General features: G+C 50.1%; 1 protein-coding gene across 2 annotated transcripts in view; it reads left to right on the top strand.

Moving 5' to 3' along the window:
- Positions 1 to 26,504, top strand: part of LOC138283048 (C-type lectin domain family 2 member L-like) — a 733,614-nt gene extending 707,110 nt beyond the window's left edge. The window contains exons 5-6 of one of the 2 annotated variants that reach the window (XR_011201039.1): positions 25,251 to 25,883; positions 25,926 to 26,503. Coding sequence is in view for 1 of the 2 variants with exons in the window: in XM_069221186.1 (XP_069077287.1) it covers positions 25,251 to 25,362 (112 nt within the window). In the remaining variant the exon portion in view is untranslated. Of the gene's footprint in view, positions 1 to 25,250 lie in introns of both variants that reach the window. The other variant, XM_069221186.1, reaches the window with a different exon arrangement.
- The last annotated feature ends 463 nt before the right edge of the window (positions 26,505 to 26,967 follow it).

The following is a 26,967-nucleotide window of genomic DNA, read 5'->3' as shown; positions in this document are numbered from 1 at the left end:
TCCAGCGCACTGACTTGGATCCTCTTTGAGTTGCAGGGTATTTGGGCGCCCCGGGGATGATGCAGAGAAATACTGGGCGTGCAGGACGAAGTCACAGGAGCTACGTCGATCCGGTGGGCAATGCAGGGTAATTTCTGTCGCACATCAGGCACTGCGTCAATTCTTCTCAGGAAGTTGGGCTGCGTCGTTCCAGCTTGGTAGTGCGTCGAAGTTCCAGTCGCAACAATGGTCCTGCGTCGATCTCCACTCGAAGAGTTGTGCTGCGCCGTTCCGGTTCGGCGTGGGGTGACTTTCTCACCACGATGCAGGCTGTGCGTCGTTTCTGGCAGGCTGTGCAATGAATTTTCACTGCACAAGGAGTTATTTGCAGGAGGAAGTCTTTTTGGCCCTTTGACTTCAAGGAGCAGGAGTGAAGCTCTTTCCAAGCCCTTGGAGAGCACTTCTCAGCAGAGCCAAAGGGCAGCAAGGCAGCAGGGTAACAGAAAGGCAGCAGTCCTTTACAGCAAAGCAGTCAGGTGAGTCCTTTGGGCAGCCAGACAGCTTCTCTTGGCAGGTTGCAGATTCTGGTGCAGAGTTTCTTTCCCAGGAAGTGTCTGAGTTGGTAGGGACAGAGGCCCTGTTTAAATACCCAAATGTGCCTTTGAAGTGGGGGAGACTTCAAAGAGTGGCTTAGAAGTGCACAAGGTCCCCTTTCAGTTCCATCCTGTCTTCCAGGGTCCCAGTAGGGGGTTTGGAAGTCCATTGTGTGAGGGCAGGCCACTGTCCTTTGACATTTAAGTGTCAGGACCTCCACGCTCCTGTAGGAGTCTGGCCTGGCTTATAGTGGGTACCTTGTGGTACTTACACCTTGTGCCAGGTCCAGTTATCCCTTATTAGTAGAATAGAGGTGTTCTAGCAGCTTAGGCTGATAGTGGTAGCTGTAGCAGAGCAACCTAGGCTGAACTAGGAGACATGCAAAGCTCCTACTATACTACTTATGTCACCTAGCACTATATCATAAGAAAACACAATACTCAGAGTTACTAAAAATAAAGGTACTTTCTTTTAGTGACAATATGCCAAAAGTATCTCAGAGGATATATTCCCTAAGGAGGTAAGTAATATACACAAAATATATAGACACAAACCAAAATCAGGTAAGTAACAGTTAGAAAAGTAGTGCAAACAATGTAGAACACAATAGAATGCAATAGGGAGAAATAGGCCTAGGGGTAACACAAATCATATACTCCAAAAGTGGAATGCGAACCACGAATGGACCCCAGGCCTAGTGTAGCGTGTAGAGGGTTGCTGGGAGTATAAGAAAACACTAAGGGTGTACAAGATACCCCACCTCAAGACCCTGAGAAGTAGGACTAAAGTTACCCTACTACCACAGAAAGACAGTAAAGTCGAGATAGGGGATTCTGCAAGGACAACAACTGTCTGCAAAACACTGAAGACAGATTCCTGGACCTCAGGACCTGTAAAGGAAGGGGACCAAGTCCAAGAGTCACACAAGTGTCCAGGGGGGGCAGGAGCCCACTAAACCCTGGATGAAGGTGCAAAAGGGCTGCCTCCGGGTGGAAGAAGCCAAAGATTCTGCAACAACAGAAGGTGCCAGGAACTTCTCCTTTAGTCAGAAGATGTCCCACGGCATGCTGGAGGAAGCGGAGTTGTCTCCATGCAGAAAAGACAGCAAACAAGCCTTGCTAGCTGCAAGAGTTGCGGTTGAGGATTTTGAGTGCTGTCAGGGCCCAGGAAGGACCAAGAGGTCGCCCCTTGGAGGAGGAGACAGAGGGGGCGCTCAGAAACACAGAGAATCCGGCAGCACCCGCAGAAGCACCTGAACAGGCACTTAGAAGACCTGAGGACAGTGGTCAGATCAGAGTCACAAAGGAGGGTCCCACGACATCGGAGTCCAACTCAGTGAGTTGGGCAATGCCGGACGGAGTGCTGGGGACCTGGGCTAGGCTGTGCACAAAGGAAGTCTTGCAAAAGTGCACAGAAGCCCGAGCAGCTGCAGTTCAGGCAGTACACAGGATTACTGTCTGGTGTGGGGAGGCAAGGACTTACCTCCACCAAATTTGGACAGAAGGGCCACTGGACTGTTGAAGACACTTAGACCCAGCTCCTGTGTTCCAGGGACCACGCTCGTCAGGATGAGAGGGGACCCAGAGGACCGGTGATGCAGAAGTTTGGTACCTGCGTTAGCAGGGGGAAGATTCCGTCGACCCACAGGAGATTTCTTCATGGTTTCCAGTGCAGGGTGAAGGCAGGCAGCCCTCAGAGCATGCACCACCAGGAAACATTTGAGAAAGTCGGCAGGATGAGGCGCTACAATCTTGCTACAGAGAAAGGTAAGCACCTATCAGGAGGGGTCTCTGACGTCACCTGCTGGCACTGGCTACTCAGAGCTGTCCATTGTGCCCTCACACCTCTGCATCCAAGATGGCAATGGTCTGGGACACACTGGAGGAGCTCTGGGCACCTCCTCGGGGAGGTGCTGGTCAGGGGAGTGGTCACTCCCCTTTCCTTGGTCCAGTTTCGTGCCAGAGCAGGGCTGAGGGGGATCCCTGAACCGGTGTAGACTGGCTTATGCAGATAGCCCACCATCTATGCCCTTCAAATCATTTCCAGAGGGAAGGAAAGGCTACGCCTCCCAGGCCCTTCACACCTATTTCCAAAGGGAGAGGGTGTAACACCCTCTCTCTGAGGAAATCCTTTGTTCTGGCTTCCTGGGACCAGGCTGCCCAGGCCCGGGGGGGGCATAAACCTGTCTGAGGGGTTGGCAGCAGCAGTAGCTGCAGTGGAGACCCAGGAAAGTTAGTTTGGCAGTATGCGGGCTCCGTGCTGGAGACCCGGGGATGCATGGAATTGTCCCCCCAATACCAGAATGGAACATTGGGGTGACAATTCCATGATCCTAGACATGTTACATGGCCATGTTCAGAGTTACAATTATGACGCCACATATAGGTATTGACCTATATGTAGTGTACGCATGTAATGGTGTCCCTGCACTCACAAAGTCTGGGGAATTTGCCCTGAACAATGTGGGGGCACCTTGGCTACTGCCAGGGTGCCCACACACTAAGTAACTTTGCACCTAACCTTCACCAAGTGAGGGTTAGACATATAGGTGACTTATAAGTTACTTAAGTGGAGTGGTAAATGGCTGTGAAATAACGTGGACGTTATTTCACTCAGGCTGCAGTGGCAGTCCTGTGTAAGAATTGTCTGAGCTCCCTATGGGTGGCAAAAGAAATATTGCAGCCCATAGGGCTCTCCTGGAACCCCAATACCCTAGGTACCTAGGTACCATATACAAGGGAATTATAAGGGTGTTCCAGTGTGCCAATCAGAATTGGTAAAATTAGTCAGTAGCCTGCAGTGACAATTTTAAAAGCAGAGAGAGCATAAACACTGAGGTTCTGGTTAGCAGAGCCTCAGTGATACATTTAGGCACCACACAGGGAACACATATAGGCCACAAACATATGAGCACTGGTGTCCTGGCTAGCAGGATCCCAGTGACACATATCAAATGCACTGACAACATAGGGTTTCCAGTATGAGCACTGGGGCCCTGGCTAGCAGGATCCCAGTGAGACAGTAACAACACCCTGACATATACTCACAAACAGGCCAAAAGTGTGGGGGGGGGCCGGTAACAAGGCTAGAAAGAGGCTACCTTCCTACACCCCCAGCCCAGGAAGACCCATTCAGTGTGAAGATGTGACTGAGCATCCTGTGTTCGGGGTTGTCTGAGTGAAATGCACAAAGGAGCTGTCAAGTAACCCAGCCAGACGTGGAGTGTAAGGCACAGAAGGATTTAAGTGCAGAAAAATGCTCACTTTCTAAAACAGTTAATTGCTCTGGCTAGAAGATGGACATCATAGGTTCTAAGATGAGCTGTTCACAGAAGAGGAGGTAGTGCAGGTCATCAGGGCAATGCCCAGAGACAGGGCTTGTGGCCTAGATGGCCTTACTGGTGCATTTTATAAAGAGTATGCCCACCTCCTGGCTCCTCACCACCTTGCCATGTATGAAGAGTCCTTGGTAAAGGGCGAGCTACCCCCTCTCTATGAGAGGCATTGATTGTCACTATTCTCCATCCGGACAAGGACCCACAATGAAGAGTCATATAGACTGCTCCCATAACTAATAAAGATAATAAAAACCTAGCTAAGTTGATTGCACCCAGACTGCTTCCCCTCTTGCAGCTTATAGTTCGACTTGAACAGTCGATCCACATCCAACAATATTTGCACTCTGCGCTGCTTCATACCACCGAGCCCTCCCTCAGTGCAGCAGTGATCTTCTTAGATGCCACCAAGGCGTTTGATTCGCTCAAATGGTCGTACCTCTTTGCTCTGCTGTCCTGGCTTGGTGTCAGCCCTAAATTCCTCAGACTAATAAGCCTCCTCTGTGCAAAGCCAGTGGCTCATCTCTGGGTTAATGGGCTGATCACCCCTCCCAATTCCTGTCTCTGGGGCATCCATCAGGAACGCCCTCTGTCGCCATCTTCTTTGCCATCGCCATGGAGCCTCCTGCTGCTAGACTCTGAGAGCTCCATTCAATCGAGGCTTAGCCTTCACACCCTGTGTTGTTCTGGTCTCCATGTATGCAGACGATGTCACTTTGTCATCAAACTCCTTGTGACAATTTGGACCCCTCGATTAGGGAATTGACCAGATTTGAAAGGTCCCTGGGATTAATATCAATTGGGTAAAATCTGTGATATTACTATTCATGACAGAAGCCAAATACTTTACCTCAGAATTCCAACTGCGATGGGCGACTGAACCGGTGAGGTACCTCCGGGTCTGGATGAGTCGGGACACTGATGGCATTTGGAAGTCCAACTACGGCCTTCTGATGGACTGGCTGGTTGAGTGGGTAAATGCCTGGACAAAACTACCACTCTCTATGTCTGGTAGTTTAGCCCTAGAGAAGATGGTGGTCCTGCCCAAATTCCTCTCTGTTCATTCATCTCCCACAGCCACTCCTGCTGCACTTTTAGGGACAACTTCGGTCACACCTGGTGGTGCACTTGTGGGCAGTGGAAAAACTCAGGTTTGCTTGGGAGGTTCTCACTCTTCCTTTTGAACAGGGTGGACTGGGGGTGACAGACATGGACCTCTAATACTATAGTGTGCAGGTTCAGTTCGTGTTATAATAGCTATGCCCACACACACACCCCGAACATGGCAGTGGTGCCCTGCGCCCCCTCAGGATGGCACTATATCAAAGGACAACATTGAACACAGTTGGGTGCACGGTTCGGGCATGGCATGAACTGCAGATAACTGTATGCCCCCTCAATCCTCACCCTACACTCTGGGTGCTGGCACAAATAATAGATTTCATAAACTGCGGCTCACTACCATGGGAGACCCTTATCCCAACAGCTCTTTCTTTGCATCACAAGAGGCATTGCAGGGCCAGAACATCACACGGCTGGAGACGGTTACAGACTACCAGCTGTGGGCGGCTATATGTGCGTTCACTTCCTGCAGCGACCCCTGCGTTCCAGCTCCTAGAGGCCATCCTCGCGAATCCCTCCCCGCGCAGGCTCATTTCCAGATTACATGCTGGCAAGCAGGAGACCGCGCCAGTGGGTGTCCCTGGTGCTCGATGGGCATGGGCTGATGCCCTGGAGGTTCTCATTTCAGAGGAACAGTGGCGATTCTGCTGCACCCAGTCCCGAGCACTCTCCCCAAACTAGCGACTGCGCTTTGCGCCCTTTATCCATGCAGACTCTACCCGACAGCGGAGCTACCACGTAGACATGGCCTGCGGGATGAGACCTGCTGAGTTCCTCCACTTGACTTAGGCCTGCCCGAGGTTAGATCGCTTGACACTGTCAATGAGATTACAGTCCTACAGTCGTCACGTACTCCAAAGGGTGCGCTTTTAGGCTATGTTAAGAAAGTCCCCCAGGAGCTGCACAGGCCCCCAACTGGCTGATTGGCTCAAAGGCGTGGCGCATTGCCAGGATTAATTTACCTCTTATGGGCAACTGATGCTGCTGCAGATTAGCCTTCTCGTTGCTGTATACCACGCTTTGATCGCGCCCCCCAGCGATGTCAGTTACAGCTACTGATTTGGGTCCCCGTCCTTTCACTGTTTTCTGAGTGATGCATCTTCCCCTCCTTATCTCTCCCCCTCCAGATTGCCAATTTAATGGTTTTGGATGTATTGCTTGCACCATAAGAGTAAGGACTATGGAGCATATTTATAAGCCCCTAGCGCCACATTAGCATCATTTATTTTGGCGCTAATGTGGCCCAATGAGGCCACAATCCTCGCGCCACATTTACAAAGTGGCACAATGCATCCATGTGGTAAACACCATTCCCAAGATGATGTACTTACAGAGTGTTGATGTATTTACAGGGTGTGGAAATACCTCCCATTCTGAGTTCTTAGCTTCAAAATGAGGCCTAACATGCAGAATTGCAATTTAACACACTAAATTCTGCATGTTTTTCTCTTTTTATAGCCGTTTTCACATGTTCATTTTGGCAGGTTTGAAAACAGTGGTGGTGATAGCAATCACTCTACTCAGAATTCCGAACCCTGAGCAAACATCTGCTTGTGAAGGGATGTCCAATGAGCAGCATGTTTTTGTTCCTAGAATTAGTAATGAATGGGCTTTGTTGCGTCAGTCCCATGGCCAGGATACTAGATGTCGCCCATCCGCACCCTGCGCCTCCGTTGGTAGGAATCCTCCTGCCAGCCTTTCCCCCGCATTGGTTCCCCAGGCTCGGGGTCCTTATTCCTTGTCAGGTACGGAAGCTCCGGAATAACTGGAATTATACACATCATTACTTAGCACTTCTCCAGTTTTGGCTTTGTCCGACCTCCTATTGATGTACCCTTCTCCAAACTGAACAATGGCAGAACACCCCATACCCCTCACCCCATCCCCCCGTACCATCCCCGCGCCCTTGTGGGCTTGTACAGCTCTCTGTCCTGAAGATGCGCCTTCATTGCTCCTAGTGAACGTTTTTTGTTTCTTTTTTACCGCAGTAGGTCGCAATCAAGGGGCTGCAGCAGTCCCAGGCACTGATTACCGTCTTTGCAGCGCCCCAATCTGGTCGCATCTGTTGTCATCTGCAGTGAGATTCAAGATGAGCACAAACCTTTGATATTGTCACCCAGCAGGGACATTGCTTCCCTTTGGCTACAGTCCTCACTCTGTGTGATTTGAGAGTGTTGTTACTTACGTCTTGGCTTAACCAAGTTCAGATTAGTCAAGGAGAGTGAGATCACTAGGGCACTTGCAAACAGTAAATCGAGCACATACATTCCAGACCCAGTTCTCTCTGCATTGAGCAGGGATATTGCAGCAGACTCAGCTGACCAATGCCTCAGAGACCCAAGGAGATGCCCCGGACTGTCTGAAAATGGGACATGTAACTGCCCTCCTAAGAAACCCCTATAATGAGCCGAACTAACTGAGCAACATCCGCCGAGTAATTCTTGAATTATTAACTCAGCCAACACATTTTGGAACAAAATCTTCAAGATGTCCTTCAGTCTGGCTAGAGGTATGGCTCAAGCACTGAAACTGTGATGCTTTATATCATGGATGACATGTGGAGCCATTTCAAAGAGGTAGACTTCTGCATCTTTATCCCACTAGATCTATCGGTGGCCCCTGAAGTGGTCATTCACAAAATCCTACTAAGCATAGAATGGGGACAAATGGATCAATCCTCTTCTGGTTTTCCTCCTATTTAGGAGCCCATCCAAAACAAGTCAACATGAGTAAATCAATCAATCAATCATTTGTAGAGCGTGCTACTCACCCGCTAGGGTCTCAAGGAGCTGATTGGGGGGGGGGGGGGGAGTGTGCTACTGTTCGAACAGCTGGGTCTTTAGGCATTTCCTGAAGGTCAGCAGGTCCTGGGTCTGTCCTAGGTGGACGGGGAGGGAGTTCCAGGTCGTGGTGGCGAGGTGGGAGAAAGATCTGCCTCTGGCTGTAGTTCGGTGGATGAGAGGGATGGTGGCGAGGGCAAGGTTGGCGGAGCGGAGTTGACGGTTGGGAGTGTGGAAGGTGAGTCGCTCGTTGAGGTAGGCAGGGCCAGCGTTGTGGAGTGATTTATGAGCGTGGATGAGGAGTTTAAAGGTGATCCTCTTGTTGACGGGGAGCCAGTGTAGATCTCTTAGGTGGACTGAGATATGGTTGCGGCATGGGATGTCGAGGATGAGGTGTGCGGAGGCGTTCTGCATACGTTGCAGTTTTTTCTGGAGCTTGGCTGTGGTTCATGCATAGAGAGCGTTGCCGTAGTCCATTCTCCTCCTGACGAGGGCGTGGGTGACCATCCTTCTGGTTTCGTTGGGAATCCATCTGAAGATCTTGTTGAGCATGCGGAGGGTGTTAAAGCAGGAAGATGAGACAGCGTTGACTTGCTGGGTCATGGTGAGTGCTGAGTTTAGGATGAAACCTAAGTTGCGTGCGTGGTTGGTGGGTGTCGGTGCGGTTCCTAGGGTGGCCGGCCACCAGGAGTCATCCCATGTGGAGCAGTTGGAGCCGAGAACGAGGATCTCTGTCTTGTCTGAGTTCATTTTTAGGCGGCCCCTTTCCTTTGTCCAGTTTCGCGCCAGAGCAGTTGGCGATGGCCTTTATTCAGTCGTGGAGGTTGGTTTTGGAAGTGGCGGGGTATTTGGTGAGTGAGAGGATCAGCTGGGTCTCTTCAGCGTAGGAGATGACGTTGAGGTTGTCGGATCGGACGATGTTGGCGAGTGGTGCCATGTAGATGTTAAAAAGGGTTGGGCTGAGTGAGGATCCTTGGGGAATGCCGCAGATGGTCTTGGTGGCTTCAGAAATGAAGGGAGGGAGGCGGACTCTCTGGGAATTGACGGGGAGGAAGGATGTGGCCCAGTCCAGGGTTTTGTGGCAGATCCCTGCGTCGTGGAGGCATGTGCAAAGGGTGTGGTGACAAACAGTGTTGAATGCAGCGAGAGGTCTAGGAGGATGAGATCCGCAGCTTTGCCTTTGTCGAGCATGGTCCTGATGTCGTCGGTTGCGGCGATGAGGGCAGTCTTGGTGCTGGGGTTCCTACGGAATCCGGATTGAAAGGTGTCCAGCATGTTGTCTTCCAGGAAGTGGGTCAGTTAGCCGTTGACTATCTTTTTGATTACCTTTGCCGGGAAGGGGAGGAGGTAGATGGGCCGGGAGTTCTTGCGATCTTTGGGGTCCGCTTTGGGTTTCTTTAGCAGGGCGTTGACTTCGGCGTGCTTCCAACTCTCTGGGAAGGTGGCGATCTCGAAGGAACTGCTGACAATCATATGGAGTTGGGGGGCGATGATGGGGCTTGCTTTGTTGAAGACATGGTGGGGGAAGGGGTCAGAGTGTGATCTGGAGTGGATGGTCCATTGGGGTTTGTGGTGGCCCCGGTGGTCGTGGGCGTCGAGGTGTTGAAGCTGTTTCTGGATGTCTGTGATCTTGCAGTAAAGGAAGGTGGAGAGGGAGTTGCAGAGATCTTGCAAAGGAGGAGGGGGTCGATGGAGCAGGACCTGGGGTTGGCGAGTTCCTTGACGATGTTGAAGAGCTCTTTGCTGTTGTGCGCGTTGTTGTCAATGCAATCCTTGTAGAAGGGTGTCTTGGTGGTCCCGATGAGCTGGTGGTGCTTGCGGATGGCTATCTTGAGGGCAGTGTGGTTGCTCTTTGTTTGTTTGTGGAGCTACTTCTTCTCGATTTTTCGGCACTCCTGCTTGGAGGCCTGAAGGTCGACGGTGAACCAGGTGGCCTTAGTGCTTGTGCGGTTGTTGTAGGTTTTCCTGATTGGGGCGAGGGTGTTGGTGCAGTCGTCTATCCATTGTCTGAAGTTGAGGGCGGCTGTGTTGGGGTCGGTGAGAGGTGGCGGGGCATGGGCGAGGGTGGAGATCAGCTAGTCTTCAGTGATCATGTTCCAGCTGCGGCGGATGATCTGTTGTGGGTGGTGCTGTGTGGCAGGTTTCTGGAAGGTGAAGTGGACGTAGCGGTGGTCGGTCCAGTGGAGTTCAGTGGTATGGCTGAAGGTGACGTGGCTGCTGGCAGAGAAGACTGGGTTGAGCATATGGCCGGAAGAGTGGGTGGGAGTCGTGACAAGTTGTTTGAGACTGAGGTGGGCGAGGATGTTGATCAGGGTGGTAGAGTTGCTGTTGTTGACGTTCTCAAGGTGAAACTTCAGGTCGCCGAGGAGGATGTGGTCTGTAGAGGCAAGGGCGTGGGTGCGGATTATGTCAGCGATGGAGTCACTGAACTGTGGCAGGGGGGCCTGTAGACGAGGGTTCCTTTAAGGGTGGTGTTGGCATTGATGTGAATCTGGAAATGTAAGTGTTCAGCGGCGTGAAGGGCGTCATCGGTGTTGGTCGAGATTCTGACGGTGTTCTTGTGGACTGTGGCGATCCCTCCTCCTGCTCTGTTGGTGCGGTCTCTGCGTCTGATCTTATAGCCTTAAAGGATGGCTATGGCGATGTCGGGTTCCGAAGAGGGGTTCATCCAAGTTTTGGTGAGGAAGGCGACATCTGGGAAAGATGAGGTGAGTGGGTCCTAGAGTTCGACGGCGTGCTTGTGGATGGAGCTGGTGTTGAGGAAGATGCAGCTGAGGTGATTGTGTTTGGCTCTGGCGTAATTTTTGGCGGCTTGGGGGCAGGTGAAGCTGCAGTTCTGGCAGGAGAAGGGTCCGTGTAGGAGGCTGGCCTGGCTTATAGTGGGTACCTGATGGTACTTACACCTTGTTCCAGGTCCAGTTATCCCTTATTAGTAGATCAGTAGTGTTCTAGCAGCTTAGGCTGATAGAGGTAGCTATATCAGAGGAGCTTAGGCTGAATTAGTAGACATGCAAAGCTCCTACTATACCACTTATATCATGTAGATACTATATCATAAGAATCACAATACTCAGAGTTACTAAAAACAAAAGTACTTTATTTTAGTGACAATGTGCCAAAAATATCTCAAGGGATATACTCCCTTAGGAGGTAAGTAAAATACACAGAATTATACACACAAACCAAAATCAGGAAATAAACAGTTAGAAAAGTAGTGCAAACACTGTAGAATACAATAGAATACAATAGGATGCAATAGGCCTAGGGGCAACACAAACCATATACTAAGAAAGTGGAATGCGAACCACTTAGGGACCCCAGGCCTAGTGTAGTGTGTAGAGAGTCTCTGGGAGTGTAAGAAAACACTAAGGGTGTCAAAGATACCCCACCCCAAGACCCTGAAAAGTAGGAGTAAAGTGACCGTACTTCCCCAGAAACACACTAAAGTTGTGATAGGAGATCCTGCAAAGGCCACAACAGACTGCAAAGCACTGAAAATGGATTCCTGGACCTTGAGAGCTGTAAAGGAAAGGGGCCAAGTCCAAGAGTCGTGTAAGTGTCTGGGGGGGCAGGAGCCCACTAAACCCTGGATAAAGGTGCAAAATGGCTGCCTCTGGGTGGCTGAAGCTGAAGATTCTGCAACAACGGAAGATGCCTGGAACTTCTCCTTTGCACAGAAGATGTCCAACGGCGTGCTGGAGGATGCAGAGTTGTTTTTTTGGAGAAAGACCACCAACAAGCCTTGCTAGCTGCAAAGGTCCTGGTTGAAGAAAAAGGATGCTGCCCGGGCCCAGGAAGGACCAGAAGGTTGCCACTTGGAAGAGGAGACAGGGGGGCCCTCAGCAATACAGAGAGCCCACACACAAAATGGCAGCACCCGCAGAAGTACTTGAACACAGGGTCAAGAAAACTAAGCATGGCGGTTGCCTCAACACTACAAAAGAGGGTCCCACGAAGCCGGTGGTCAACTCAGCCACTTGAGCAATGCAGGACAAAGTGCTGGGGACCTGGGCTAGGCTGTGAACAAAGGATTCCTTGCAAAAGTGCACTGAACCCTAGCAGCCGCAGTTCACACAGTACACTGGATTACTATCTGTAGAGGGGAGGCAAGGACTTACCTCCTCCAAATTCAGACAGTTGGATCACTGGGCAGTCCGGGTCACGTAGGTCCACCACATGTGTTCCAGGGGCCAAGCTTGTCAGGATGAGATGGGTCCCAGAGTACTGGTGACGCTGAGGTGTGGTGTCTGCTGGAGCAGGGGGAAGATTCTGTCAACCTACAGGAGATTTCTTGTTGGCTTCCAGTGCAGGGTGAAGGCAGACAGCCCCCAGAGCATGCACCACTAGGAAACAGTTGAGAAAGCCGGCAGGATTAGGCGCTACAATGTCGCTGGTAGTCTTCTTGCTACTTTGTTGCAGTTTTGCAGTCGTACTGGAGCAATCAGCGGTCAATCCTTGGCAGAATTCGAAGAGGGAGATGCAGAGGAACTCTGGTGAATTCTTGCACATCGTTATCTGAGGAAAAGCCCACAGGAGAGACCCTAAATAGCCCTCAAAGGAGGATTGCCCACCTATTCAGGTAAGCACCTATCAGGAGGGGTCTCTGATGTCACCTGCTGGCCCTGGCCACTCAGAGGCCTTCATTGTGCCCTCACACCTCTGGATTCAAGATGGCAAAGTCTGGGACACACTGGAGGAGCTCTGGGCACCACCCCTGGGGTGCTGATGGACAGGAGAGTGGTCACTCCCCTTTCCTTTGTCCAGTTTCGTGCCAGAGCAGGGACTGGGGTTTTCCTGAACTGGTGTAGACTGACTTATGCAAGGAGGGTCCCATCTGTGCCCTTCAAAGCATTTCCTAGAGGCTGGGGGAGGCTACTGCTCCCCAGCCCTTAACACCTATTTCCAAAGGGAGAGGGTGTAACACCCTCTCGCAGAGGAAATTCTTTGTTCTGCCTTCCTGATACTGGGCTGGCCAGACCCCAGGAGGGCAGAAGTCTATCTGTGGGTTGGCAGCGGCAGTAGCTGCAGTAAAAAAACCCAGAGAGCTGGTTTGGCAGTACCAGGGGTCGATAGTGGAGCCCTGGGGATGCATGGGATTGGCACCCTAACACCACATTTGGTATGGGGGGACATTTCCATGATCTTAGACATGTTACATGGCCATATTCGGAGTTACCATTGTGAAGCTACATATAGGTATTGACCTATATGTAGTGCACGCGTGTAATGGTGTCCCCGCACTCACAAAGTCCGGGGAAATTGCCCTGAACTATGTGGGAGCACCTTGGCTAGTGCCAGAATGCTCTCACACTTAGTAACTTTGCACCTAAACTTCACTAAGTGAGGGTTACACATATAGGTGACTTATAAGTTACTTAAGTGCAAAACTGTGACCCACGCCCTCGTCACAAGCCGCTTGGACTACGGAAACACCCTATATGCAGGAACCACCAAAAAACTCCAGAAACGTCTTCAGCGAATACAAAACGCCTCCGCACGCCTCATCCTTGACATACCCCACCACAGCCATATCTCCGCCCACCTGAGACACCGGGACCGGCTTCCCGTCAACAAAAGGATCACCTTCAGACTCCTCACCCACGCATACAAAGCCCTCCACAACAAGGGACCCGAATACCTCAACCGTCGCCTCAGTTTCTACACGCCCACCCGTCAACTTCACTCTGCCAGCCTCGCACTCGCCACAGCCCCTCGCATCCGCCCCACAACGGCAGGTGAGAAATCCTTCTCCTACCTGGCGGCCAAGACATGGAACTCCCTCCCCACCAACCTCAGGACCACCCAGGACCACCTCGCATTCCGGAGGCAGCTCAAGACCTGGCTCTTCGAGCAGCAGTAACCCCCTCCCCCCAGCGCCTTGAGACCCTCACGGGTGAGTAGCGCACTTTATAAATATTATTGATTGTAAAATGGCTGTGAAATAATGTGGACATTATTTCACTCGGGCTGCAATGGCAGTCCTGTGTAAGATTTGTCTGAGCTCCCTATGGGTGGCAAAAGAAATGCTGCAGCCCATAGGTATCTCCTGGAACCCCAATACCTTGGGTACCTGGATACCATATAGTAGAGAATTATAAGGGTGTTCCAGTGTGCCAATTAGAATTGGTGAAAATGGTCACTAGCCTATAGTGACAATTTTAAAGGCAGAGAGAAGTGTGGAGAAGTGTGGCTCAATGGTTAGAGCGGCAGACCCTGAAGCAGAGATCTGGCTCAAGACCAGGGTTCAAGTCCCGCTTTGGCAGGTCTTGGGCTCAATTCCCCTTGACCAGATAATTCTCGCCTCAGTGCCTAATCTAATTCATGGGTCCCACTCTGCAACTCTGGGCAATAGCTTGCTTAATCTCCACAACGGCCCCAACAGCGCTTGGATGCCTGGCTTCACCCTGGGGGTGCTCAGGAGTGGGCGCCTCACAGGGAAAAGCCAGGAGGGGTTCCATAGCGGTATGAGTACAGCGCCTTGAGACCCTAACGGGTGAGTAGTGCGCTATACAAGTGCTAATTTACATTTACATTTAGAGAGCATAACCACTGAGGTTCTGTTTAGCAGAGCCTCAGTGACACAGTTAGTCACCACACAGGGACACACATTCAGGCCACAAACTATGAGCACTGGGGTCCTGGCTAGCAGGATCCCAGTGGGACAGGCAAAAACAAACTGACATACATGTAAAAATGGGGGTAACATGCTAGGGAAGATGGTACTTTCCTACAGTCCGTGGGCGAGCTTCGGGGTGGCTTGGAACCAGGTGGCAGAGGGGCCTGTGTTGAGGGCGTGGAGGTTGTTGGCATTGTAGCAGCATCAGACGGTGTGAGTAATGTGGGGCCAGGGAGTCTGGCACTGGGTGCGGACGTGCGTGCCGGGCTTGCCTGTGGTGCGGCCACCATTAAGAAGGGGAGGTGGGAGGGAGGAGCAGCTGGGAGGCAGGAGAGGTGGGCGAATGTGAGAAGGAGGGGGCAGGGCTGCAGGGACGCAGTGGCGGGAAGGGCGAGAAGAAAGAATGGCTTAGGAGAAGCCGAAAACGGGTGGAATAAGAGCACAAGGCAAAAAAGGCTAACAGAGAAGAAAAGAGGATGAAAAACTGAGATAAAGCAGAGAAAAAGGCACAAGAGAAAGACCGTTAAAAGACAGACACACAATACTTACGGCAACCACTAGACACCAGAGATGAGGTGCAGGCGGGTGCCTGCGGGGGGTGGTGGGCCTCGAACTCACAGCAGCAGTAGTGAGCGTGGGGTAGAGGGCACGGGTGCAGTCTGGTGGAGCTGCGCAACGTGTAGAGCGAGTCCTGACCTTAAAAACAGGTCAGGGGTCCCTCTGTGCACCGCGCAGTGGCTGCCATTAAGAAGGGGAGATGGGAGGGAGGAGCAGCTGGGAGGCTGGAGCTGTGGGCGAATCGGGGAGCGAGGGGGCGGGGCTGCAGGGATGCAGCGGCGGGATGGGCGAGCAGAAAGAATGGCTTAGGAGAAGCCGAAAACGGGAGGAATAAGAGCGCAAGACAAAAAAGGCTAACAGAGAAGAAAAGAGGCTGAAAAACAGAAATAAAGCAGAGAAAAAGGCACAAAAGAAAGTTACAAGACAGACATACAATACTTATGGCAACCACTAGACACCAGGGATGAGTCGTAGGCGGGTGCCTGCGGGTGGTGGAGGGCCTCGAACTCGCAGCAGCAGCGAGGGCGGTGTAGAGGGCACGGGCGCAGTCTGGTGGAGCTGTGCGGCATGTGGGGCGAGTCCTGCCCTTAGACCTTAAGATGAGTGGGTCTCTTGCAGAACAATACTTTGTTACCCAAGGAGAACCCCAGTTTTACACCCTGTCACTGATTCTCTTCAGTCTTGAGTTGGAACCACTAACGTCCATTCTAAAATAGGCAAACATTGCCTACCATCTTTACATCCAGCTATACCTCAAAGTGTCAATCAAATCCTCACACACTTTCAAATACAGCTATCTGCCAACCACCAGAAACTGATGCCTGTGAGAAAGTAGCCTCTTTCTATCCTTGTTACTCCCACTTTTGGCCTGTTTGTGAGTGTATGTCAGGGTGTTTTCACTGTCTCACTAGTATCCTGCTAGCCAGGGCCAGTGCTCATAGTGAAAACCCTATGTTTTCAGTGTGTTTGTTATGTGTCACTGGGACCCTGCTAGTCAGGACCCCAGTGCTCATAAGTTTGTGACCTATAGGTATGTGTTCCCTGTGTGATGCCTAACTGTCTCACTGAGGCTCTGCTAACCAGAACCTCAGTGGTTATGCTCTCTCTTTACAAATTGTCACTAACAGGCTAGTGACCAATTTTACCAATTTACATTGGCTTACTGGAACACCCTTATAATTCACTAGTATATGGTACTGAGGTACCCAGGGTATTGGGGTTCCAGGAGATCCCTATGGGCTGCAGCATTTCTTTTGCCACCCATAGGGAGCTCTGACAATTCTTACACAGGCCTGCCACTGCAGCCTGAGTGAAATAACGTCCACGTTATTTCACAGCCATTTTACACTGCACTTAAGTAACTTATAAGTCACCTATATGTCTAACCTTTACCTGGTAAAGGTTAGGTGCAAAGTTACTTAGTGTGAGGGCACCCTGGCACTAGCCAAGGTGCCCCCACATTGTTCAGAGCCAATTCCCTGAACTTTGTGAGTGCGGGGACACCATTACACGCGTGCACTACATATAGGTCACTACCTATATGTAGCTTCACAATGGTAACTCCGAATATGGCCATGTAACATGTCTATGATCATGGAATTGCCCCCTCTATGCCATCCTGGCATAGTTGGCACAATCCCATGATCCCAGTGGTCTGTAGCACAGACCCTGGTACTGCCAAACTGCCCTTCCTGGGGTTTCACTACAGCTGCTGCTGCTGCTAACCCCTCAGACAGGCATCTGCCCTCCTGGGGTCCAGCCAGGCCTGGCCCAGGATGGCAGAACAAAGAACTTCCTCTGAGAGAGGGTGTGACACCCTCTCCCTTTGGAAAATGGTGTGAAGGCAGGGGAGGAGTAGCCTCCCCCAGCCTCTGGAAATGCTTTCTTGGGCACAGATGTGCCCAATTCTGCATAAGCCAGTCTACACCGGTTCAGGGGACCCCTTAGCCCTGCTCTGGCGCGAAACTGGACAAAGGAAAGGGGAGTGACCACTCCCCTGACCTGCACCTCCCCTGGGAGGTGTCCAGAGCTCCTCCAGTGTGCTCCAGACCTCTGCCATCTTGGAAACAGAGGTGCTGCTGGCACACTGGACTGCTCTGAGTGGCCAGTGCCACCAGGTGACGTCAGAGACTCCTTGTGATAGGCTCCTTCAGGTGTTGCTAGCCTATCCTCTCTCCTAGGTAGCCAAACCCTCTTTTCTGGCTATTTAGGGTCTCTGTCTCTGGGGAAACTTTAGATAACGAATGCAAGAGCTCAGCCGAGTTCCTCTGCATATCTCTCTTCACCTTCTGATAAGGAATCGACTGCTGACCGCGCTGGAAGCCTGCAAAACTGCAACAAAGTCGCTAAGACGACTACTGCAACTCTGTAACGCTGATCCTGCCGCCTTCTCGACTGTTTTCCTGTTTGTGCATGCTGTGGGGGTAGTCTGCCTCCTCTCTGCACCAGAAGCTCCGAAGAAATCTCCCGTGGGTCGACGGAATCTTCCCCCTGCAACCGCAGGCACCAAAAAGCTGCATTACCGGTCCCTTGGGTCTCCTCTCAGCACGACGAGCGAGGTCCCTCGAATCCAGCAACTCTGTCCAAGTGGCCCCCACAGTCCAGTGACTCTTCAGTCCAAGTTTGGTGGAGGTAAGTCCTTGCCTCACCTCGCTAGACTGCATTGCTGGGAACCGTGACTTTTGCAGCTACTCCGGCCTCCGTGCACTTCCGGCGGAAATCCTTTGTGCACAGTCCAGCCTGGGTCCACGACACTCTAACCTGCATTGCACGACCTCCTAAGTTGTTCTCCGGCGACGTGGGACTTCTTTGTGCGACTTCGGGTGAGCACCGTTTCACGCATCCTCGTAGTGCATGTTTCGGGCATTTCTCCGGGTTCTACCTGCTGCTGAGAGGGCTCCTTGTCTTGCTCGATGTCCCCTCTACCTCCTGGTCCAATTTGCGACCTCCTGGTCCCTCCAGGGCCACAGCAGCGTCCAAAAAAGCTAACTGCACGATTTGCAGCTAGCAAGGCTTGTTGGCATTCTTTCGGCGGGAAAACACTTCTGCACAACTCTCCACGGCGAGAGGGATCCGTTCACCAAAGGGGAAGTCTCTAGCCCTTTTCGTTCCTGCAGAAACCTCAGCTTCTTCTGTCCAGTAGAAGCTTCTTTGCACCCGCAGCTGGCATTTCCTGGGCATCTGCCCATCTCCGACTTGCTTGTGACTTTTGGACTTGGTCCCCTTGTTCCACAGGTACCCTAGATTGGAAATCCACAGTTGTTGCATTGTTGGTTTGTGTTTTTCCTGCATTATTCCTCTAACACGACTTCTTTGTCCTTAGGGGAACTTTAGTGCACTTTGCACTCACTTTTCAGGGTCTTGGGGAGGGTTATTTTTCTAACTCTCACTATTTTCTAATAGTCCCAGCGACCCTCTACAAGGTCACATAGGTTTGGGGTCCATTCGTGGTTCGCATTCCACTTTTGGAGTATATGGTTTGTGTTGCCCCTATCCCTATGTTTCCCCATTGCATCCTATTGTAACTATACATTGTTTGCACTGTTTTCTAAGACTATACTGCATATTTTTGCTATTGTGTATATATATCTTGTGTATATTTCCTATCCCCTCACTGAGGGTACACTCTAAGATACTTTGGCATATTGTCATAAAAATAAAGTACCTTTATTTTTAGTATAACTGTGTATTGTGTTTTCTTATGATATTGTGCATATGACACTAAGTGGTACTGTAGTAGCTTCACACGTCTCCTAGTTCAGCCTAAGCTGCTCTGCTAAGCTACCATTATCTATCAGCCTAAGCTGCTAGACACCCTATACACTAATAAGGGATAACTGGGCCTGGTGCAAAGTGCAAGTACCCCTTGGTACTCACTACAAGCCAGTCCAGCCTCCTACATTGGTTGTGCAGCGGTGGGATAAGTGCTTTGAGACTACTTACCACTCTTGTCATTATACTTTTCATAAGAGAAAAATATACAAAACAAGGTCAGTGTATATACACATAGCCAAAAAGTTTTGCATTTCCTCTTTTCACTCTTTTCGAAGTGCTGAAAAGTACTACTAAACTTTCAAAAAGTTCTTAAAAGTTTAAAAAGTTTTTTGCTGTCTTTCTAAAAAGTTCTGAAAACTTTTTTCTCTTTTTCTATCACTTTAACTCTCTCTAAAAATGTCTGGCACAGGCCAAAATGTTGATCTGTCCAAACTTGCATATGATCACCTTAGCTGGAAAGGAGCAAGGAGTCTCTGCATAGAGAGAGGTTTGAGTGTAGGGAAGAATCCTTCCTTGGAACTGTTACTTAACATGCTTAGAGAACAAGATAAGGCTATAGGTGCCCCATCTGTTAAAAAAGTACCTAATAGTTCCCAATCTGATTCAGGGACTCCCCCAGGAAAAGATTCAGGAAAGAAACTCCCTAGCCTGCCCATTACTAGACAGTCTAGCATAGTTGGTAATGATGATGAGCCACACCATACAAATAGTGTTGTCTCACATCATAGCAAAAGCATTTATTCTCACCATACTGGTAGTAATGTTTCTGTTAGCCAAGCTGTTAGGGTGGCTTCTGTAAGGGACAGGTCTCCTTCTGTTCATTCCCATCATACCTCTGTATCTAGGAATGTCCCTCCCACCAACCCTGATGACAGAATGTTAGAGAGGGAACTCAATAAGTTGAGGGTGGAACAAACCAGACTGAAGCTTAAAAAGCAACAGCTGGATTTGGATAGACAGTATTTTGAACTAGAGAAGGAAAGACAGAAGTTGGGTTTAGAAACCCATGGTGGCAGCAGCAGTATTCCCCATAGTCATCCTGCAAAAGAGCATGATTCCAGGAATCTGCACAAGATAGTTCCCCCTTATAAGGAGGGGGATGACATTAACAAGTGGTTTGCTGCACTTGAGAGGGCCTGTGTTGTACAGGATGTCCCTCAAAGGCAGTGGGCTGCTATCCTATGGCTATCATTTAGTGGAAAGGGTAGGGATAGACTCCTTACTGTGAAAGAAAGTGATGCCAATAATTTTACAGTTCTTAAGAATGCACTCCTGGATGGTTATGGCGTAACCACTGAACAATACAGGATAAAGTTCAGAGAGACCAAAAAGGAGTCTTCACAAGACTGGGTTGATTTCATTGACCATTCAGTGAAGGCCTTGGAGGGGTGGTTACATGGCAGTAAAGTTACTGATTATGAAAGCCTGTATAACACAATCCTGAGAGAGCATATACTTAATAATTGTGTGTCTGATTTGTTGCACCAGTACCTGGTAGACTCTGATCTGACCTCTCCCCAAGAATTGGGAAAGAAGGCAGACAAATGGGTCAGAACAAGGGTGAACAGAAAAGTTCATACAGTGGGTGACAAAGATGGCAATCAGAAGAAAGATGGTGAAAAATCTCAAGATAAGCATGGGGATAAGGGTAAAACCAAAGATCCCACTTCAAATCTTAAACACTCTTCAGAGGGTGGGGATAAAACAAATTCTTCCTCTTCTTCTCAACCCACACACATTAAAAAGCCTTGGTGCTTTGTGTGTAAAAACAGAGACCATAGGCCAGGGGATAAGTCCTGTCCAGGTAAACCCCCTGAGCCTACCACCACGAATACATCAAGCTCTAGTGCCCCTAGCAGTAGTGGTACTAGTGGTGGGACTGCTGGCAACAGTCAAGCAAAGGGTGTAGTTGGGTTCACTTATGGGTCCATCATAAAAACTGGGGTAGTCAGTCCCAAGACAGTTTCTGTCACACCTAGTGGCATTGGCCTTGCCACACTGGCTGCTTGTCCCCTTACAATGGATAAGTACAGGCAGACAGTTTCAATAAATGGTGTTGAGGCCTTGGCCTACAGGGACACAGGTGCCAGTATCACTTTAGTGACTGAAAACCTAGTGCACCCTGATCAACACATCATAGGACAACAGTATAAGATTATTGATGTCCATAACTCCACTAAGTTTCTTCCCTTAGCTATAATTCAGTTTAGTTGGGGTGGAGTTACTGGCCCTAAGCAGGTGGTGGTATCACCTAGCTTACCTGTAGACTGTCTCTTAGGTAATGACCTAGAGGCCTCAGGTTGGGCTGATGTAGAGTTTTATGCCCATGCAGCCATGCTGGGCATCCCTGAGGAATTGTTCCCTCTCATTTCTACTGAAATGAAAAAGCAAAGGAGAGAAGGCCTGAAAACTCAGGATCCCTCTCCATCAACAGCTAATAAGGGTATCACAGTATCCCCTAACCACCCTACCATTCAGGATACCATTCCTGTGGTGGGAGAAACCTCTCCTGGGGTGGCACCTGTTCCAAGGGAAACATCAGCTGGCAAAGCTGTACTCCCTGAGGTAGAAGTACCTCTCTGTGGGATAACTAACATTGGTGAGAAAAAGAGCACCATTTTAGTTAACATGGAGCATCCCTCCAACCCTCCCAGAGAAACTTTAATGCAGAAACCCTGCACTGCCTCACAACACTTAGGACAGCATCCCTGCCCTAGTGTGGAGCTCATAGGACAGCATCCCTGCCCTGCTCCAACTCAAGAGAAACAGCATCCCTGTTCTCTCTTCCAGCCATATGGACAAAGTTTTTGCCCAGCTATGGCTTTTCTGAGACATCATCCCTGTCTGGCATTTCCATCATTACAAATAGGTTCAGTGGACAATTCCCACTGCTCTAAACTAAAACTTACTGATAGAAACTCTGACAATACATCTTCACATTGTTGCTTAGCTAAAAAACTTCAAACAGGGTGGTTTACATCCCCACAGGGAAGTAACCATATAGTGGATGATAAGGGGAGTAACCAGTCTATTGCAGAGCTACTCTCTACTTATCACCACTTAGACAATAAAGTCTCAACTGGCCAAGGTTAGCCTTATTGTCCTTCGTTTGGGGGGGGAGGTTGTGAGAAGGTAGCCTCTTTCTAGCCTTGTTACCCCCACTTTTGGCCTGTTTGTGAGTGTATGTCAGGGTGTTTTTACTGTCTCACTAGTATCCTGCTAGCCAGGGCCAGTGCTCATAGTGAAAACCCTATGTTTTCAGTGTGTTTGTTATGTGTCACTGGGACCCTGCTAGTCAGGACCCCAGTGCTCATAAGTTTTTGACCTATAGGTATGTGTTCCCTGTGTGATGCCTAACTGTCTCACTGAGGCTCTGCTAACCAGAACCTCAGTGGTTATGCTCTCTCTTTACAAATTTTCACTAACAGGCTAGTGACCAATTTTACCAATTTACATTGGCTTACTGGAACACCCTTATAATTCCCTAGTATATGGTACTGAGGTACCCAGGGTATTGGGGTTCCAGGAGATCCCTATGGGCTGCAGCATTTCTTTTGCCACCCATAGGGAGCTCTGACAATTCTTACACAGGCCTGCCACTGCAGCCTGAGTGAAATAAAGTCCACGTTATTTCACAGCCATTTTACACTGCACTTAAGTAACTTATAAGTCACCTATATGTCTAACCTTTACCTGGTAAAGGTTAGGTGCAAAGTTACTTAGTGTGAGGGCACCCTGGCACTAGCCAAGGTGCCCCCACATTGTTCAGAGCCAATTCCCTGAACTTTGTGAGTGCGGGGACACCATTACACGCGTGCACTACATATAGGTCACTACCTATATGTAGCTTCACAATGGTAACTCCGAATATGGCCATGTAACATGTCTATGATCATGGAATTGCCCCCTCTATGCCATCCTGGCATAGTTGGCACAATCCCATGATCCCAGTGGTCTGTAGCACAGACCCTGGTACTGCCAAACTGCCCTTCCTGGGGTTTCACTACAGCTGCTGCTGCTGCTAACCCCTCAGACAGGCATCTGCCCTCCTGGGGTCCAGCCAGGCCTGGCCCAGGATGGCAGAACAAAGAACTTCCTCTGAGAGAGGGTGTGACACCCTCTCCCTTTGGAAAATGGTGTGAAGGCAGGGGAGGAGTAGCCTCCCCCAGCCTCTGGAAATGCTTTGTTGGGCACAGATGTGCCCAATTCTGCATAAGCCAGTCTACACCGGTTCAGGGGACCCCTTAGCCCTGCTCTGGCGCGAAACTGGACAAAGGAAAGGGGAGTGACCACTCCCCTGACCTGCACCTCCCCTGGGAGGTGTCCAGAGCTCCTCCAGTGTGCTCCAGACCTCTGCCATCTTGTAAACAGAGGTGCTGCTGGCACACTGGACTGCTCTGAGTGGCCAGTGCCAGCAGGTGACGTCAGAGACTCCTTCTGATAGGCTCCTTCAGGTGTTGCTAGCCTATCCTCTCTCCTAAGTAGCCAAACCCTCTTTTCTGGCTATTTAGGGTCTCTGTCTCTGGGGAAACTTTAGATAACGAATGCAAGAGCTCAGCCGAGTTCCTCTGCATCTCTCTCTTCACCTTCTGATAAGGAATCGACTGCTGACCGCGCTGGAAGCCTGCAAAACTGCAACAAAGTAGCTAAGACGACTACTGCAACCCTCTAACGCTGATCCTGCCGCCTTCTCAACTGTTTTCCTGTTTGTGCATGCTGTGGGGGTAGTCTGCCTCCTCTCTGCACCAGAAGCTCCGAAGAAATCTCCCGTGGGTCGACGGAATCTTCCCCCTGCAACCGCAGGCACCAAAAAGCTGCATTACCGGTCCCTTGGGTCTCCTCTCAGCACGACGAGCGAGGTCCCTCGAATCCAGCAACTCTGTCCAAGTGGCCCCCACAGTCCAGTGACTCTTCAGTCCAAGTTTGGTGGAGGTAAGTCCTTGCCTCACCTCGCTAGACTGCATTGCTGGGAACCGCGACTTTTGCAGCTACTCCGGCCTCCGTGCACTTCCGGTGGAAATCCTTTGTGCACAGTCCAGCCTGGGTCCACGGCACTCTAACCTGCATTGCACGACCTCCTAAGTTGTTCTCCGGCGACGTGGGACTTCTTTGTGCGACTTCGGGTGAGCACCGTTTCACGCATCCTCGTAGTGCCTGTTTCTGGCACTTCTCCGGGTGCTACCTGCTGCTGAGAGGGCTCCTTGTCTTGCTCGATGTTCCCTCTATCTCCTGGTCCAATTTGCGACCTCCTGGTTCCTCCAGGGCCACAGCAGCGTCCAAAAACGCTAACCGCACGATTTGCAGCTAGCAAGGCTTGTTGGCGTTCTTTCGGCGGGAAAACACTTCTGCACGACTCTCCACTGCGAGTGGGATCCGTCCACCAAAGGGGAAGTCTCTAGCCCTTTTCGTTCCTGCAGAAACCTCAGCTTCTTCTGTCCAGTAGAAGCTTCTTTGCACCCGCAGCTGGCATTTCCTGGGCATCTGCCCATCTCCGACTTGCTTGTGACTTTTGGACTTGGTCCCCTTGTTCCACAGGTACCCTAGATTGGAAATCCACAGTTGTTGCATTGTTGGTTTGTGTTTTTCCTGCATTATTCCTCTAACACGACTTCTTTGTCCTTAGGGTAACTTTAGTGCACTTTGCACTCACTTTTCAGGGTCTTGGGGAGGGTTATTTTTCTAACTCTCACTATTTTCTAATAGTCCCAGCGACCCTCTACAAGGTCACATAGGTTTGGGGTCCATTCGTGGTTCGCATTCCACTTTTGGAGTATATGGTTTGTGTTGCCCCTATCCCTATGTTTCCCCATTGCATCCTATTGTAACTATACATTGTTTGCACTGTTTTCTAAGACTATACTGCATATTTTTGCTATTGTGTATATATATCTTGTGTATATTTCCTATCCTCTCACTGAGAGTACACTCTAAGATACTTTGGCATATTGTCATAAAAATAAAGTGCCTTTATTTTTAGTATAACTGTGTATTGTGTTTTCTTATGATATTGTGCATATGACACTAAGTGGTACTGTAGTAGCTTCACACGTCTCCTAGTTCAGCCTAAGCTACTCTGCTAAGCTACCATTATCTATCAGCCTAAGCTGCTAGACACCCTATACACTAATAAGGGATAACTGGGCCTGGTGCAAGGTGCAAGTACCCCTTGGTACTCACTACAAGCCAGTCCAGCCTCCTACATTGAGTGAATACTTTTTCCTTGTCTGCAGGTTTATAATAAAAGTAGGGAATGAGTGAGCTCAGATTAGGAGACAGTGGTTCAGATCTATTCACATACACACACCTTCACTCTCATTACTGAGTTCTCACTGAGTGCATTACATTGATGACACATTACGAATGTGGTCCAAGGCATGACCTGCATTGATCCCATTGTATCCACTGTAATTAAAGTCTCCATGTCTCACTCCAGCTGCATTGAACCCCCGCCTCCGCCTCTCACTAACTGTGGAAAATGTCTTTCTCTTTCCAGGTGTTCGATAACAGACTTCGGGGTTTGCGCTTTCATTGGATTCGGAGGTGTGTACTTGTCTGCATGTCACCTCCCCAGACCTTACATTTGTACTAAGGAGTCCTATGTGTGAACACTGTCCCGAGGGGGCTGCAGAGGATCTGTCTGCGACACTAGGGGGCGCTGCTACTTTTGAACTAAGGAGCCCTATGAGTGAACACTGGCCCCAAGGAGGCTGCAGAGGATCTGTCTGTGACACTAGGGGGCGCTGATTCCTAGTATTTGGTGACGAGATCATCAGTTCCAACTCCACGTCGGCTCTCCCCACCATCTCTTCATGAGGAGAGAGGGAAGAGTTCACTTTGTGTCCAAGAGGACCACCGACACTTCTGCACTTTGTGAAAAGGGATGCTTTATTCAGAAGCAAGATGACTTCTCACCATATCACACCCCCAAACATCGCTGCATCCCCCTAACAAATAAACTGAACCCCCACACCGTCCCCCGTGCACCAGTGCCACCTCTCCGGCTCCATTGCCTTCTCCCCTCCTCTTACCGTGAAAACCACAGATCCAGCCCTCAACTTGTGATTTCTGTTTCCTTCCTCGTGAATCTCTTCTGGTTCCCTCTCCAGGATCTCTGCACTAGGCCCAGGCTTCTGTGTGCTAGGACCAGGCTTCTGTGTGCTAGGCCCAGGCTTCTGTGTGCTAGGTCCAGGCTTCTCTGCACTAGGTCCAGGCTTCTCTGTGCTAGGACCAGGCTTCTCTGAGCTAGGCCCAGGCTTCTCTGTGCTAGGTTCAGGCTGTCTGCACTAGGCCCAGGCTTCACTGTGCTAGGCCCAGGCTTCTGTGTGCTAGGTCCAGCTTGTCTGCACTAGGTTCGTGCTGTCCCTACTAGATCCACTTATTTTCTCATTTGACTGATTTCACATAAATACCATTCATTATTATCTGCCTTTCCCAGGAGTGGTAAAGAGACCTCTTCTCTCTCCGAGTGGCACTCGTTTCAATGCTTTTTACATTTTGTACATATAATAGACAGTCAAAGCAAGTCTGCATTCACAATGTATGATGACTGTAGCGTGTGTTGTAGTGTTCACAGCAGTCACTGAGTACTATGAGGTGAACCTATAGTAAATAAAGTTATTCATACATCTTTGAAACTCTTACCATGGTTGCCTTCCCTTCTGCATGTACCTCGGATACCAAGAAAGACTTGGTTAGGCATGTTTATCCATGAATTGTTCTTATTAACATTGTCAGTTGATGAGGTTAGAAACCCGAATAAGCATTTTAATGATTGTCAGATGCACGTTGTTTTTTCTTCCAGCGCGTTGAAGCTCTCCGCCCTGTGAAAGGAAAGTCTTATTACCACTCACCCTGACTAATCTCCCCCCGACTGAAAGCACCTCCAGACCTCTTTTACTCACCATCACCCTCAATCCCTCAGCCCTCTCCATCATGAATGTGTACAAAACCCAGGGGTGCCACCTTCCCCTCATTAAACACTGGTTCAGAGCGCCCACAGCCCCCCCGTCTGTTACCTGCCCCCATCCTCAGGTTGTAACTCTACAAACACCATCTCTCGTCCCTGACAAGCCCACATCACCCGTGTCCCTTCTGTGAGTGTGTGCACAGCCAGGGGTGCCACCCTCCGCTCGTTAAACACTGGTTCAGACCTCCCACAGCCCCCTGTCTGTTGCTGCACTCACTGCTCTCTCTGCCCTCACTGCCCTCAC

Source organism: Pleurodeles waltl, chromosome 2_2 (genome assembly GCF_031143425.1).
Source record: "Pleurodeles waltl isolate 20211129_DDA chromosome 2_2, aPleWal1.hap1.20221129, whole genome shotgun sequence".
In the NCBI taxonomy this organism is placed as follows: Eukaryota; Metazoa; Chordata; class Amphibia; order Caudata; family Salamandridae; genus Pleurodeles; species Pleurodeles waltl.
Note: the sequence above shows the minus strand (reverse complement) of the source record. Positions and strands in the feature narration are given on the sequence as shown.